Source organism: Camelus bactrianus, chromosome 2 (assembly GCF_048773025.1).
Source record: "Camelus bactrianus isolate YW-2024 breed Bactrian camel chromosome 2, ASM4877302v1, whole genome shotgun sequence".
Taxonomy (NCBI): domain Eukaryota; kingdom Metazoa; phylum Chordata; class Mammalia; order Artiodactyla; family Camelidae; genus Camelus; species Camelus bactrianus.
This window is the reverse complement of record NC_133540.1, coordinates 62,150,791-62,167,155: the sequence shown is the minus strand read 5'-3', so window position 1 is coordinate 62,167,155 and position 16,365 is coordinate 62,150,791. Positions and strand designations below refer to the sequence as shown.

General features: G+C 41.3%; 1 protein-coding gene across 3 annotated transcripts in view; it reads right to left on the bottom strand.

Annotated features, from left to right (window-relative positions):
* Positions 1-15,897, bottom strand: part of PPA2 (inorganic pyrophosphatase 2) — a 79,011-nt gene extending 63,114 nt beyond the window's left edge. For 2 of the 3 annotated variants that reach the window (XM_074342889.1, XM_074342892.1), the window contains exons 1-2: positions 15,459-15,692; positions 1,073-1,137 (exon numbers count right to left, since the gene is read on the bottom strand). In XM_074342889.1, coding sequence (XP_074198990.1) covers positions 1,073-1,137; positions 15,459-15,639 — 246 coding nt within the window. In that variant the 5' untranslated portion in view covers positions 15,640-15,692. Of the gene's footprint in view, positions 1-1,072; positions 1,138-15,458 lie in introns of all 3 variants that reach the window. The other variant, XM_074342882.1, reaches the window with a different exon arrangement.
* Between the last annotated feature and the right edge of the window lie 468 nt (positions 15,898-16,365).

The window sequence follows — 16,365 nt, the reverse complement described above, 5'->3', positions numbered from 1 at the left end:
TCGCCATGACTATGGACAGTCCGGCCTCTGCAGGGCTGGAGGGCAGCATAAATCCCACTGTGGCGGTCCACAACCTTAGGATGTCACCCGGTATTTGGCCCTGGAGGTATCATCAAAAAGGTCACAACACCTTTGCATCTGAAGCAGTTTCCCACTTCTTCACTGGGCTCTGCCCCTACCTGATCCCCCTACTGTGTAATCTCAACCTGAATGCAGGCCTGGTTATTTACTTAACAGTCGTGCCCCTTAATAAATCTGGTACTGAAATACACCAATTAGCTGCTTGGATTTTAAAGGAAGAGCTCCCAACTTGGCGGTGATTACTAACATCCACTGTCAGCTCTGCCATCTCGCCAACCGGGCAGGGGAGCCCTCCAAACGCTCCCACAACTGAGCCCAGCTCCGCTTCAGCAGCAGAGCTCCCACTCCTACCCAACCTCCCGTCCTTCCACCCACACACCTTCAAATACTCTTCAGTTCTAAAAGAACAGCCGGCCACAGACTACCATTCTTCCAGCTTTACTCTTCTAGCACCTTTTGCACACAGTGGTTAAACAGCATGAGTTCCCTTGTCAGAAATGCTGGTTAAAACCTGGTCCTGTCATTTACCAGCCGTCTGACCTCAGACACGTCAATAACATGCCTCAGCTCCAGTGTCCTTGGAGATAATAACAGCAGCTCATGAGGACTAAGTAACATGGCACATGTTCACATGGTGGCTAGCCAACAGAAAATAATCCACAAATGTTAGCTATCTTACTACTACTAATATTGTTATTATTGTTAAAAATAACCCTCTTGTTAACCTAAATTCTTAACCTTAAATCTTTATTTCCTACCAAATCTAAGCTTTGTGGACTGCTAACACCTCTTTCTCCTAAAGTCCTCCTGGAAGAATCCTACTCTTACACAAAGTCTGATTCAGGAATGAGGGTTACAATCCTGTTGTTAAAGCTCCATTGCCCTTCTTGACTTCTGACCACTTTCCTTCCTTTCGAGATGCTTGCAAAGAGCATTTGATGGTGATTCTAGAAGTATATATTTTCCTGCCCAAAACAAGTTAAAACAATACCTCTTTAGAGTCCACCTTCAGAGGAATATCATGAAAGGGGGAAATGTAGTGACCAGCTACATTCTCTGCAAAAGAAAACAAACAAAAACAAAAAAACAGGATTAAAGCAATGGACTATCTTGTTCTTTAAAGCAACTATACTCTTATCCACTTTCAAATTTTAAGTTTTTAATGCTTTTTTTCCAAAATTAACTTTAACTCCCAATTTAAAATTTAATTCAACTTTTAAAACTTGCTCCAATCTGATGGTCAAAGAGAAAAACAGGAGTCCCCTGCCTTATCCACAGGGATGCATTCTAAGACCTTAGTGGATGCAAAACTGTGGATAGTACCAAACCCTACATATGATACATTTTTTTCCTACATATACATACCTATGATCAAGTTTAATTTATAAATTAGGCACAGTAAGAGACTGTCTGAATTTCCAGCATCACTACTCCTGAGCTTTGGAGCCTTTATTAAGTAAAATAAGGGTGACCTGAACACAAGCTCTGTGATGCCTGGGCAGTCAGTTTTATAACCAAGGTGTCTGCTAAGGCTGACATAGGGATGATTCATACCCAGGACCAGGACAAAACAGGACAGCATCAAATTTCATCATAGCTGCTCAGAATGGTGTGGCCCGCAATTGAAAACTTATGAAATATTTACTTCTGGAATTTTCCACTTAACATTTTCAGACCATAGTTGCCCACTAAAACTGTGGACAGCACAACTGCAGCTAAGGGGGACTACTGTACACACCAAATCAACCGTATTTGGGTTGCTGAAGCCATTTGCCTCTCCTTGTGGCTTAAAACATCCAAAGCAGAAAATGTCCAAATTAGACTAAAGCCTCAAATATGAAAAAATCTTACTTTTAAAAAGAGATTCATTAATAAGTGAACTGTATTGAAACTGATGTCAGTTTCCCTAAGGGAAACATAACAACAGAATTCCCAATTGCCATCTACAAGCCACATGAACAGAGGTTTAAAGGTCCTACCAAGAAACATAATTTGTTCCACTCAAAGTGATAAGAATGCTAGTATTAAGGTAAGCTTGAAACACAAACATTTCAATAATAGAAATTATTTTATTCTCATTGCATACTGAAATGTATATTTTAAATACCTTTAAAAGTACATATTATTTGAATAAAACACAATAACCCAATAAGCACTTTTAGTGGAAAGCATCTGCTTTCGAAAGCTAGGCTTAAGTCAGCCACAGAAAATTCACGTCGTAATTTTCTAAGTCAGGGTATGTTTTACTTCTCGCTTTCTACTTCTCTGGCCTAATTTTTAAATTTAGACTTTAAAATGTTTTAATAAATATGATGAAGACTGACTGATACTCCAATAGCAAAGAGTACACTTAGTACCCAAATCTTGGTTTTTAAATACCAATTCTCCAACAAAAAGAACTAGGGCTTCCTGAAGAAGTGCCTGATCCTAAGGGGTGAAGAACATACAAGATGACCCTGGAACATCTTGTAGTACCAGAAACCAACCAAGCACTCAAAAAACAAAAGGTTGGAGGTACGTCAAAGGGAAATGGAGCCAACACGAAAGAGTTCCCAAAGGCCAAGGCTGGAACAAGTTGAGCAACAAGATAAATGGACTATGGACATACATTGGTGGTAGTGTGAGATTGGTTCCAGACTACTGCAATAAAGCAAATATCGCAATAAAGCAAGTCACACAGATTTTTTGGTTCCCCAGCACATATAAAAATTATATATGTATATTTACACTATACTGTAGTCTATTAAGTGTGCAATAATATTATGTCTAAAAAAGGTACATATCTTAATTTAAAAATACTTTATGCTAGAAAGTACTATCATCTGAGCCTTCAGTGAGTTGTAACAGTGACAACAAAGACCACTGATCACAGATTATCATGACAAATATTATGATGAAAAGTCTGAAATCTCAAAATGTGACACAGAGACAAAGTGAGCAAATGCTGTTGGAAAATTGTCACTGATAGACTTGCTCAACACAGGGTTGCCACAAACCTTCTGTTTGTAAAAAATGCAGTCTCTTCAAAGTACAATAAAGCAAAGTGCAATAAAATGCAGTACGCCTATATTGAACTATAGCCCAAAGTATACAATAAATACACGAGTCCACAGTAATACAAATAAGTGATTGTATAAATAAATAAATGAGGGGAAAGAGACAAATGTTTCTTTCAGAAAAGTTCTAAACAATATACGTAGATGTTCTCCCCTCCAAGAAATGAAGCTTACCCCGACCCCCCTGAATGTGGGTGGACTGGATTTAGCGACTTGCTTCCAAAGAATAGACTATGGAAAGGGAAAAACATTTCCATGGAGAAACCTGACAAGCAATACTCTTAACTAAGTGATCAAGGTTAGCATCACCCGTGATAAGTCATGTTCACAGCAGGTACTTCCTGATATGCTGTGATGACAAGGGTACTTCACTTCTGTCATATTCTTCCCCCAAACCCATAGCCCCTGTCTCATCATGAGAAAAATATTAGACACACCCAAGTTGTGTGACATTCTACAAAACACTTAACCAATCCTGTTCAAGTTTCAGGGTCATCAAAAAAAAAAAAAAATAAGAAAAGACTGAGAAGTTGTCAGATGGGAGGAGACCAAGGAAATAAGATTAAACGCAATGTGGTACCCTGAATTGGATCCCAGGACAGGGGAAAAAAAACAAAAAAACCCAAAAGCCTTAATGGAAGAACCAGTAACACTCAAATAAAATGTGGAGTTCAGCTAATAGTGTGTACCAATGTTGATTTCTTAGCCTTGACAAATGTACACTTGTACATTTGGTAATGAAGATGTTAACATTAGAAAAAAGTGGTAAGATATATTGGAATTATGTACTACCTTTGTAACCTTGCCAAATCTAAAATTATTCCAAAATAAAGTTTGTGTAAACAAAAACAAGCCATGGCTTCAGTCCAATAAAATCAGAAGTATATAACTTAACAATGGCCTCCATTCCACTAAAATTTTATTTCCTCTTCTCAAGCTGTGTGCATTTTCCTTAGCACTTATAAGTAGACTAAGGTTCTTGAAGGAGATTTTTCTGCTGTTTGTTTTTGTTTGTTCTGTTATGCACTCTGCTGGATCCCCAGTATCCAGGAAAGTACCCAGCACTTAGTAGGAATTCAATAAATATGTGCTGAGCAAATATCTCTATTACTATTCCATTTTTTTCTTACGAGCTGTTAACGTAATTTTTCTTTTCCCAACCTAGCAACAAGGTAACTCATGAAGGATACTGGTGCACAAAGCAGGATAAAGCACACAAGAGAAAAATGAGAAAAACAGACAAGTGGCAAAGGATATAAAACTCTTTTTATGATCTATATAGCTCTTTTGCATAGGATGAAAGGTTCACAGGTTAAAAAGGATGCACCTTAAAAAAAAACTTCTCTTTTGAATATCACATATTTCAAATTCTCTACCTGATTTTAAACTCATCTATGAGCAACACAAGAACAGAAGAAATGAAATTTATCAGTTTGTTGCATGATTATTTACTTTTCTATAAATAAAAAATATACTTAAGTGGGTCACATTTACATATTTTCTATTAAAATAAAATACAGTGGTGGGAATTGAAAATGGTATAGCAACTTTGGAAGACAGTTGGCAGTTTCTTATAAAGTTAAACATATGACCCAGAAATCCTACTATTAAGTACTTAACCAGAAAAAAATGAAAATTTATGTTCACACAAAAATTCGTAAGTGTATGTTTATAGCGGCTTTATTCAAAATCACAAAACTGGAAGCAACCCAAATGTCCAACTGGTAAATGGACAAAGAAACTGTTATACCCACACAATGGTGTTTTACTCAATAGTATATTAGTCCGTAATAAGAAGGAGTGAACTACTGATATACACAACAAAATGGAAAAATCTAAAACGCTTTATGCGAAGTGAAAGAAGCTAGACTCAATTTCATTTGGATGACTTTCTAGAAAAGGCAAAACTGTAGGAATAAAGAACAGATCAATGGTTGCCAGAGGTTGAGGGCAGAGGGGGAGGTGACTCTAAAGAGAGACAGGGACATTTTTTTTTAGTGATAGACTATTCTATACCACAATTGTGAGGGTGTTTAAATGAATCTATATTTCTATTATAACTCAGAACCAAAAAAGTAGTGAATTTTTCTCTATGTAATTTTTAAAATAAATAAATATGGAGCAAAAAAAGGTAGTTAAGAAAAATATAATATATTAATGTATAAATGGAGGCATTTATTCCAAATAACAGTCACCAATCTATGATTCTTTCCTCTGCTTTAAGTCACAAAGATAAGGTAGAATTTTGAAGAGAAGTAAGACACATCCTTTAGCAGATTACTTCAGTTGTTGTATTTGGAACCTATCATTGTGATGGAAATTAACAATAATCTCAGCTCTAAGAATTCAGGAAGCTGTACAAACCAGGAGTTTGTTATTAAAATTAATGAAGTATAGCAAACTTGACAGAATAGCTGGGCTGCTTTTGTAAATTAAAAGTTAGCTATCTCTAGCACATTGATTGATTTGGTATTAAATTTCCCTAAAGTTCCAATGCTCTCGTTAACTGGGGACAAACCCCAACAAACTTATTTAGATGAAAGAGGAGCATACGATAACTCAAGTACGGGGACAAACGGGACTAGACTATGCTGTGATCGCTAAAAGCCAAAGATTTATGAGAAGTGTGCTTAGACATCTGTCTCTTTAAACTGGGATCTAAATATCTTCAAACACTAAGGTAACGCCAATATGTATGCTAAAATTATTTTCTAATTGCCATTTTGGAAAGTAAAGAGAGTATAAACGTAAGCGAATAGTTTGATTCAGATAACCGTACCCACTAGAAGCCATTTGGACCATGAAATAGTTTATTTACGTATTTTAACTTCTTTTTTCACTTAATGGAAGTACTGGGGATCGAACCCAGGACCTTGTGCATGCTAAGCACATGCTCTACCATTGAACTATATCCCTCTCCCCCAGGATCATGAAATGTTTTAAACAAAAACATAATAAGAAAGTAAGAATAATTTCTGGGAAAAATAAAAATAAAATAGGGCCTTAGATCTCTGATAGTTATAATGCTTTGATGGGTAATATACCAACACATTTGCACAGGAGCAATAAAAACAGAGGCCAAGAGAATGACCTGTAGTTACTGACTGAGCTTAAAAAAGTCACTCAATGTCTCTGGAACTTAACTTTCTCAATTTCCTTCAGTCAAGCAATATACAATTTCGTATGTAAAGGGCAACGTACTAGGTGCTGGAATGCAAACGTGCTAAAAAGCGAGCTATGCCCACAGCTAAGTAAGGCAGGGCACGCGCTCCACATCTTCCGCATCAGCGTCACCCAGTCAGTTTAAAGACAAAGGAGTCCTCTTGGCACAATCAGAGCGCTAATCTTTGACCCAAAGCCCAAAGGAAGAATAGGAATCCATTAAAAGTTTAGATTCTAGAGTCAATGCTATAAGCATGCTGTCAGGCTCGATGTAAACGGTACCACTGGCCTCTAAAGGCAGGTTTAAAGATAGGTCCAGGTATCCCCTGCTTTTTGAAAGTTTGCTTGATGCCACTTCACTTTTACAAAAGACTTACATTAGTACCTGTTCTCGTTGAGAAAGAAATCCGAAGACGATTTTCGCTTTTACAAAAAAAGGCAAAAATCAAAAACAGCATTCATAGTTCGTTTTTTAGCAGCTGCTACAGAGGCAGTGCGCCTCACCCCTAAGCAGTGAGGGCGGCCCCGCCCAGCTCCTTGCCAGGAGCTACGCTCCTCATCTCAGCATCAAGCTGCCATAGCTCTAAACTGTGTCTGTGAGCATCTGTGTTACCCTCAATTTATTTTGTGCATCCGTTAGCAAGATGTGTCCTAAGGCACGGCTTCTTCGCTTTACGCCATTACGGCTTATGAAAGATTTCGTAGGAATGCTCCCCTTTCGGACAGCAGGTAGGTCTGTGCTACCTATCCTGATCCCCTTTAAAATGAAACAGGTAATCTATATGATACCTATGAGCCGCAGGAGAGACACGGTACGTGCAGCAAGCACCGTGGCAATGTTTGCCACTCGTTAAAGACTGAACTGAAGTACACGTTAGAAACAGCCCTTTCTCAGAGTAAATTAGTGGTAAATCTTAGGTTAGAACTCCATTATCTGTAGCTCAGACTGGTTGTTTCTTTAGGGTTGAAACCAAGTTGTTGTTACCAATTTACTTTTTTAAAATATCTATTTTGTTGTTGTTTAAACCAAGCAATGCATGTGCATGGTTAAGAAAAAAAAAGTCCTCACTTTTCTCCAATCCAGTTCCACTCTCAGAGCAACCCAATCTCACCTCTTTTACTTTAGGTCCAGAGGCTGTCTTCATTTCTCTAAATAATATATGGTTGGTTTTTAATTCATAGTTTTAGAATATTATCTGCTGATCCCAAGTCTGAGAGGTAAGTCTGACCCCAACCTATGCCTCTTAAATTCTCTATTGGCCAGTCTTAATACTAAAGCTTTATTCCTTGTTCCACCAAAAAGATGCAGTATTTCTTGATTTGACTAACTGGCCTTTTACTTCTCTAGTCCTTCTTCTTCTCTCTCCTAATTTTTATTTTCTGCACTTTTATTTTTTCATTTCAAGGCTAAGATGTTCTATAATCACACTGAGTTTTCTGTGCTTTTCCTGTTAGTGTATTTCCTAAAAATAAGAAAAACCTGGACTGCTTGTTAAACAGATCTCTGGACCCCCATATCCAGCTAATCAAAATTGTGAGGGAAATCTGGGTATCTATATTAATAGCACCCTCTCCCCAGTAATTCTTATAGTCAGGCAAGGTTAGGAAGTATTGTCTATGTGTTGATTTTTGGCCAAGCAGAATGTTATAAGTAAATTCTCTTTCCTGTTCAGTGTCTATTTTAACTTGTGTTTCCAATTTTCCTCCTTCCATTGTCAGTCATAATTATATCTATAAATTATTCAAACGCCTCACAGATTCCATTAAAACTATGGAATGCTCTCTTTACCCAAATATCTCCCTTTGGAAATCTCATTCTTCCTGCTGCAGTCTGGATTGGATGCTCTCTTGGCACCCAAAGTCTCTGCTTCTTTGATCTCCAGCTTAGATCTGTTTTCCGGATCCCACGCATTCACCTTTTTTGGTTTACTTACTTGTTCGGCAGGAGTGAATCCCTAACTTGTATGTAAGAAAGGTTGCATGGGAGGTAAATTTCCCAAGTCCTTAAATGTCTGGAACGTTGATTCAGTCCTCACCCTACATTACTGGATGCCTGAGTAAATTCTAGGAGGAAAATTATCTTCTCAGAATTTCAAAGGCATCAGATCCCAGTTTGATTCTCAGTCCTTTGGAGGTGACCTGTTTTCCCTCCCTCCCCTGCCCCCAACCCCAGAACTTTCAGGATCTTCTTTGTAAAAGCTTCAGTTTCCTGAGATTTCACAGTAAAGTGTCTGGGTCTCAGAACACTTGGGTACTTAAATTCTTGGATTTCTTCTATTATTCCTTTGAAAATTCTTCATTTTGTCTGTTTTTCCTTCTGGAACTCATATTAGCCAAATGTTAGACTTCCTAGATTAACCTGTGTGTCTCTTCTTTCTATCTCTCTTTTCTGTCTCTTTGACATTTTGTCCTACGTTTTGATTGACTTCTTTACCATATATTCTAACTTTTCTGTATTAGTTTTCTAGGACTGCCACAACAAATGATCACACACTTGGTGGCTTAAAACAGCAGAACACCATTCTTACTGACCACACTTACTGACTTATTTGTCTTAACACTCAGATGTTAATTTCCAAGAGTTCTTGTTCTTCGAATGCCTTTTCTTCATAGCCTCCTCTTCCTTCTCAATGGGTGCCAAAGCTTCTGAAATCTCAGAAGACACCCATTTGACTCTGAAAAATTCAAGTTCTCCTCTACTTCCTTTTTTTCCCTAATGTTAGTTTACAAGGTTTCCTTAAATTCACTCATTCAGTAAATATTTACTGACCACATGTACTACACCAGGCACTGTTTTAGGTACTAAGTATAAAAATTGCTTGCTTTTATGGAACTTATATTCTGGTGGGAGGGGTGCAAAGAAGCAATGAATATGAGTATGTTTTTAACCACATCAAGTCCAGGGCAAGAAAAGAGTGAATAATGGAAGGAGACAACATTTTACATTGAAATGTCAGGGAAGATCTCTCTGGTAGGCAGCATTTCAGCACAGGCATGAATGAAGTGAGGAAGTGGGTCAAGGAGACTCCAGGGAGGAATGTGGCAGGAAGGGCAAGTGCAGAGGTGCTGAGGTGAGAATGAGCACGGCACGTTAGAGAAACCGTACGGAGGCCAGGATGGCAGGAGCACAACGATGAGAAGGAAGAGGGGTAAGCAACGCATTCAGAGAATTAGGTGACCAGTTCTAGGTCACACGGGACCTTGGGTTCTGTGAGCAGCACCTGGACATGATCAGACCTCAATTTTTCAAGAATCAAGATGACTCTCATGTGGAAAGCAGACTTCAGAGGGGGCTGGGGGAGGCAAGGTGAAGAATCAGGAGGCTCCTGCAATTAATTAGTCAAGTGAGAGGTGACAGTGACATGGATCTAGTGACGAGGGTGGGGGTGGAGACAAGTAACCGTCTTCTGGATACGTTTCAAAAGCTGGACTGAAGGGAGAGACACAAAGTAGATGTGGGGTAAGAGGAAGAGGGGCCACAACAATGAGCTGCGTTAAGTTAGGTGTGAAGACAGACAGGGATAGTTGGGCGGAGGCTGGGGGCTCACGAGCTCTGTTCTTTACACGTTAACCTTGAGATATGCCTTAGACGTTTCCATGGAAGTACAGAGTACACTTCCTGGACATGCAAGACGAGACTCAGGCCAACGTTACAAATCTGGGAAGCAGAGATGGTATCTCGAGCTATGGGACCGGATGTGATCATCTAGAGCAGAAGCAGTAAGACTGCCAACTCTGGCCCATGGGCCAAATCCAGGATGGCCTGCTGTTATTTTTGTAAATGAAGTTCTGTTGGAACATAGCCACACCGATGCCTTTCTTGTCTGGTGGCTTCTGCCCTACAATACAGGTTAGGTAACTGTGACAGAGAGTACAGAAGTTGTGCTAGAGACGACAGGGTCTGCGAAGCCTAAACTATTTACTACCCAGCCCTGGACAGAAAGGGCCTGCCAACCCCTGCCCTGGGGACAGAACAGATAGGAAGTGAGCCGAGTACTGAGTCCGGGGCCATTTCAAAGGTTAGAGTTCAGATCAGAGGATCCAGCGAGGGAGACTGCTGAAGGAGATGCCATCAAAGTAAGATAAAAGAGAGCGTTGTTCCAGATGGAAAAAGAAAAAAAAAAGTTTCAAGGAAGAGAGCGGACTCGACTATGAAAAATACTATTGAGAATCCACACGAGATGAGAAGTTACAGTTGATCATTCTGTTTGCCACATAGATGTCACCTTCTGACAAAGCAGTCTGGTAGACAGAGTAGCAGCGATGAAAACCTGGCTGAAGGGGATCCCTCACAATTTGGTCTAAATTTAAGAATAAGAGATGAGAAAAGGCTGATGTGCATGCAGAGAGGCTTGCTGAAGGGCCCGCTACCCAGGGAGATGTCTGGGAGAGAAGCTCCACTGGGCGTCCCCTAAATGCCAGCGTGCACAGAGCTTGGCAGGGCCGGCCACACTCAGGTCCTCCGAACACCCTCCAAACACTTTCTTCAATTTCTAAGGGAGGAATCAGCCATCCGCCACCCCAGGAACACCTGCGAGCTACTCCATAATAAAACCAAAACGACCTCCCTGTGTTAACCCCACGTCACTCTCTCACCCTCTCTCCCACCTGATGTCGACAGGTCTCGGAGGTTGCACAGAGCAGTTCAGGGCTCCCTAAACCGCGTCCCCTCAGCACGTGTAGCTCCTCGTGCTGCTCCATCAACACCCACACTTCTACCTGTTTTCCTTCTTTTATAAACATTCTGAAATACCCAGCTCTGAGGGATCCTCCTTGTTTGTTGTTCTAGTGTTATCCTTTTTTTATTCACCTACTATCACTGTAATAGGGTATTTACTAGGAAGGAGCCAAGGTAAGCACTTGTCATCCTGCCATCTCGTCTTTGTATTTCACTTCGTCAAAAATCAGACTACATGCCTACTAGGCATGGCTAATGCCCTCTGGCAGCCCCACCAATACACACGGGTATCGCCAGTGTCAAAACCTCCCCTTCACCTGGACTGAAATGAGATCTTATTCTAGCACTTTGTATGTTATCCATGTGTTTTTCTCTTATAACAGCAAGTTGTATCAGAAGGAAAGTTTGCTACTTGTATTACTGAGTGAGAAAATTGAATGTGATTGCAAAACCTGTGTCTGGTTATATATCTATTATATACACCGAATAGCTACAGGTAACCAAGTACCAACATACTATTACGTATTATTACTAAAACTACTTATAGAGATCCTTATGGGAATCTGCAGCAACAACGAAAACCAAAAAATATAACTAAAGTTTCTCTATCTGTGCAGTAACTATTATGTCCTATTCTGTTGATTCAAGTTCTATGATATGAACCAACTTAAAAAAAAAGGCATAGGAACTCACGTATTTAAGACTCAAACAATGTTTTGTGCATTACTCACAGGAAGTTTTATTAAGTCCAATGTATGGTACACTCAATGGCAGATTCCTCCTACTATTCAAATGACGTACTTTAAAAAGACATTTCAACATAAGCGTAGGTTTGATATAAATGACAGAACAAATTCATTGTTAAAGAACTACATGATTTATTCTCATGCTAAATAAATGCAACCTGAATTATCTGCAGCACTGTTTCTCTAAGTGAACCAGTTGTCTACTCCACAGTAACAAAAATCCAAACTACAGAAAGTGTAGCTTCTCCTCATCCTTTCAGAAAAGTTAAAAAATCTAAAATAATGAATTTTCAAGTTATCAACAAAACCAAAACATGTAGACTACCAAAAGGATATTGGTATGCAGCTGTCTTTGGTCCCAAGAGTGCTGCAAGTCAGTGCTCAGTACTCTGGCACCTCGGAACTAGTAAATTGGGACATACTCAAAATGTGTAATTCTATCCACTTCCCATTGTCCTCACCTTTCACAAAACATAACAATAAGAATCCTGGTCTTATGTCAAAGTCAAAAGGAAAAAAGAAATAATGTATATTAAATATTAACCATGTGCTGTACATGAGACACTGATAGTCTTTACACACGTGGTCTCATTTAACTGCCACAGCAATTTTGTAAAATTATCAGTGCTATCTCTATTTTACGGATAGGGAAATTGAGCTAAGGGATGCCTGAGACAGTCAAGCCAGGCCTACAATCTGAGTGTTCTGACTATGAGTCTAGAACACACCACTTCCCAAACAGAATTCCATGAAACTCTGGAGTTACTAAGATGTCAACAACTATTCTGGGAAACAGGCTCTGGGGCTCAAAAATCTGGGACAAGTTATTTTATACAAGAATTTCCAAGAACTTTAATATGTACATTGTGACTCCCCAAGGTGATAAAAATGGGAAGTGTTTGGCTAATTTATTAAACATGAAGCCCTTTGTTTAAAGAAAACCTAGTAACATACCATGGGATGCTTGTGATCGAGTAAATAGTTTGAAATACGATCACGGAGTCCAATTTCCTCTTTCCATGGTTTAATAAAATGAGGAACAGAGAGGTTAAATTACTCACTTAGGGCCACACAAAACGTTAGCAACGTGGCCAGGAGGCCTGATGACTCCTGCCGGGACGCTCTTTCCCCTCTACCACCCTGTCTCGCTTCAGTACTATTTCTACAAAGTTCCACACCTATTAAAAGGAAAAATAGTACTGCATCTATTATTTATTCTAATTCTCTGAATGGTGGTAAAGACAAACCATTTACAGAAACGAAACTCAAAACTCGTCTACCTCCCAACTGCACTAGTACTTCAGAGACCTGGGATATCTCTCGAAATGTGGGAAGTGATTCCACCGTGATAATGCTAAATAACGCTTTCCGGCCAAGCAGCGCTAGCTATCCTCATGTTCTTTGAAGTGGGAGAACTGCTGTCTACCACTGCACAGAGACACTGCCAGAGTTTAAAAGATCCAGTTTGTGACCATCTTTACAAAGAGCAAACTGTTCAGCTGTTTGTTGTTTCCCCCTTACCTCCTCCTCCGACCCTAACGAGGTTTCCTTTCACTTTGGCCCACCCTTCCAGCAAGTAGCGAGCAGTCCCGGGCCAACGACGCCATCTGGCGTTTAGTTCAGGAATTGTTTAACCCAGCAATACCTTCCAATTCCTGTCTCACCACCTGGCCCCTACCCCAAATCACGTTCTCCTTTCTTCCAATTCTTGCCCATTTACCTCAGTAAAAAACCTTTTTTCTTCTTTTCTGTCGTTTATCCCAACTCAGTGAAATACTTATTTGTGGTATTCTAGTTACAGAAAAATGAGTCTGAAAATAACTTGTAAATAGAAAAACAAATGACAGCGAGAAGCCAATATAGCCCCAGAAATGCCCTAACAGAGGCTTTGCCCCAATACGGAAAGTTAAGAGTAACTATTATTCATCCAATGCCTCCAAGGAATGTCCGCAGTAAGAAGGAACTTAAAGATCACTGTTAGGTCAATCGCTTTATTTTACAGCTAAAGAAATTGGCCTCGGAAGACATGAAGCAATCACCTGCCCAAGAGCACACAAGTTAATGTAGAGCCATAATTAAGGCCCAAGACTCCCCATTCCAAAGGGGCTATACCATATGTTCCAAGATACTCAAGACTGTTTTTCCTCAGCCAACGTTCAAGTAGAATTTTTTAGAGTTTTAAAATTTTCCTTAATTAATTATATTGATATTATGAATCCCTTCAGGGCAGGGCCCATAACTAAAACCCCAGTGCCACATCTAACAGTGCCTAGTGCACTTCATAAATATTTATTGACTTTTTTGTCTATTATTTATTACTGTATTTATTGCAGATCTAGAGTATTTTCATCCTACTATGAGTTAAGACAACTTTTATCTACTAAAAAAACCTCACTTATTTTGGAACACTGCTTCTATGGAAAGCTGTTCCTCAAATCATAGACTTTTGCGACAATCCATTCAGAAATTTGGGTCTTCTTGTTAATGGTTCCCCTCTACCTAATTAGTCTTGAAAAGAATATGTAGCATAGAGGAAAAGGCAAACAATTTCGAAGAAAATGGGAATTTCAGTATTAGCTGCATTATAACCACAAAACTAAACAAATTCATTTTTCTCTCCTATAAACTACTCCTCAACCCTAAGCTCAAGTAGGACACATGTAAATATTTTTAAAATTACAGGGATCAATAATGATCACAGGTATTAATAATAATAACTTATATTCTAGACCCGATGACTAATCACTTTGTATTCACTATGTCATGTAATTCTTAGTCTTATTTTCACAGATGAGAAAAACCAAGGCTCAGCAAGTTAGGAAACTTGTCCAGGGTCACAGAGCTAAGAGCTAAAGAATCCAGAATTCAAGCTGAGATCTGAAAGTCTCCAGAGCTGGAGGTCCCTACAGGTGGGCGATAAGGCCAGGCCGACTTTACAGGGGAAAGAAAAAAGTACTACTCCCCTCAGAGCTCTGAAATCAGCGAGGCATGAAAGCAACTCAACCAACCTCACTATTTCACGTCATAGCCTACACAGTGAAATATCAGGATGCAAAGAAAAATGAGAAGAATGAAGATCTTCACTGGCCAGGTCAGTGCCCCAAGTGGCCTCGCCCTCTAGGCTTGCTCAGTTTGGGGAGAAGAGGCCACTCTCAAATCAATATGGCTCTTGATCGTGGATCGCATTCAAGGTGCAAATTTGAGAGAATAAATTCATGCTTCTGGGAAAAGAGCCTTCATCAGAGTGCCCCCCCACCCCATCCCCGAAAAAGAAAAGTGGACCAGGCATCTCCGAAGTTCCGCCTGCCTCTCCCATCGCGGGCGGCCCTCCCCCAGGAGAAGCTTTGCTACGCCCACCGGGAGGGCGGGCCGGGGGCGGACTCCGCTCCTTCCGGTTCACCACGACGTCGCGCGGACCCAGAACGCCGGCGGCGGCTGGGTTAACGGCTGCCGGCCGCGCCAGGTGACCGCGCGCTCCCACGCGCTCCGCCCGCGGCTCCGGGAGGGCGGCTGGCAGCACCCAAGGTGACTGGCGCGGCTCCACCCTGCGTCTCAGCGCTCCGCGTATGGGGACCGAGTCCGCCGCCCCCATCGCCGGCAGCTCCCGTGGCTCAGCGCGGGCCCCCGCGTGCGGGAAGGCGGCCCGAAAGAGGCAGGGATGGAGGCCGCGCGGGCGCACAGGTCCTAGCACGAGCCTGCGGCCCTCCGCGCGGTGGGCCCCCGCGAGCTACTTACTGAAGTAAAGGCGGTAATCGGGCGAGTGGGGCTGGCCGCGCTCCTCCGTGCGGTACAAGGCCATGGCGCGGCGCGGCCCGTGCCCTGCGTTTGCTCCCCGCGGCAGGCGGGCGGCGGTGGCGGCGGGGACGCCCACGCGCCGGGCCCAGTTCGTGCGCAGCAGCGGCAGCAACGCACGCATGGCGTCGATTGCGGTCCGGCTTCGCGCGAGTGGTTCGTCGGGACCGGCCCGGCTGCGCGACGGCGCCCCCTACCGCCCGGAGTCGTCACTCCAGGCCCGGGGCTTGGATCCCCACCCCCACCAGGCTGGCCCTGGGAATCCTCGGAGAAATGAGAGAGCCCAGCGAATTGCCAGTAAAGCACACTGGAACCGCTGCGAGACCCGGGTTCAAAGACAAGCAAGACCAGGTCCACTGCCCCTGAAGAGCTCATTGCCACTTCCTAATGCATACATGCATTAATTCCTTTACTCACTCAGCCAGTCAGTATTTACTATCATAATAGTGTTTTATTATAATGATATAATATCGAGTGATTACTCTGTCCCAAGCACTGTTCTAGATCCTGGCCAATGTAGGGGACAAGCATGTACACACAAAAGCATCACTATTAGACATAATGATCTGGCCTCCTTGTGAAGACTTGACCTTGACACTGACCGATAGAGCAGAAAACGGAAACTTCCTCAAATGCCTTCTCCATGAAGCCCTGTCCTATTTAGCCCAAGTAGAGGTGATTTATCTTTTTTCTCTCTCACATTTTCATTTCTACAACGGCACTTGTATGTTCTTGATCTTATATTCCCTTTATTACCCTGACCAGCCCACTGGATTGTCTATATGCCAAGCACTTAAGATTTGAGATTTCGTATTTTTGAACAATGGAGCATTCATCATGCCTTGCATAG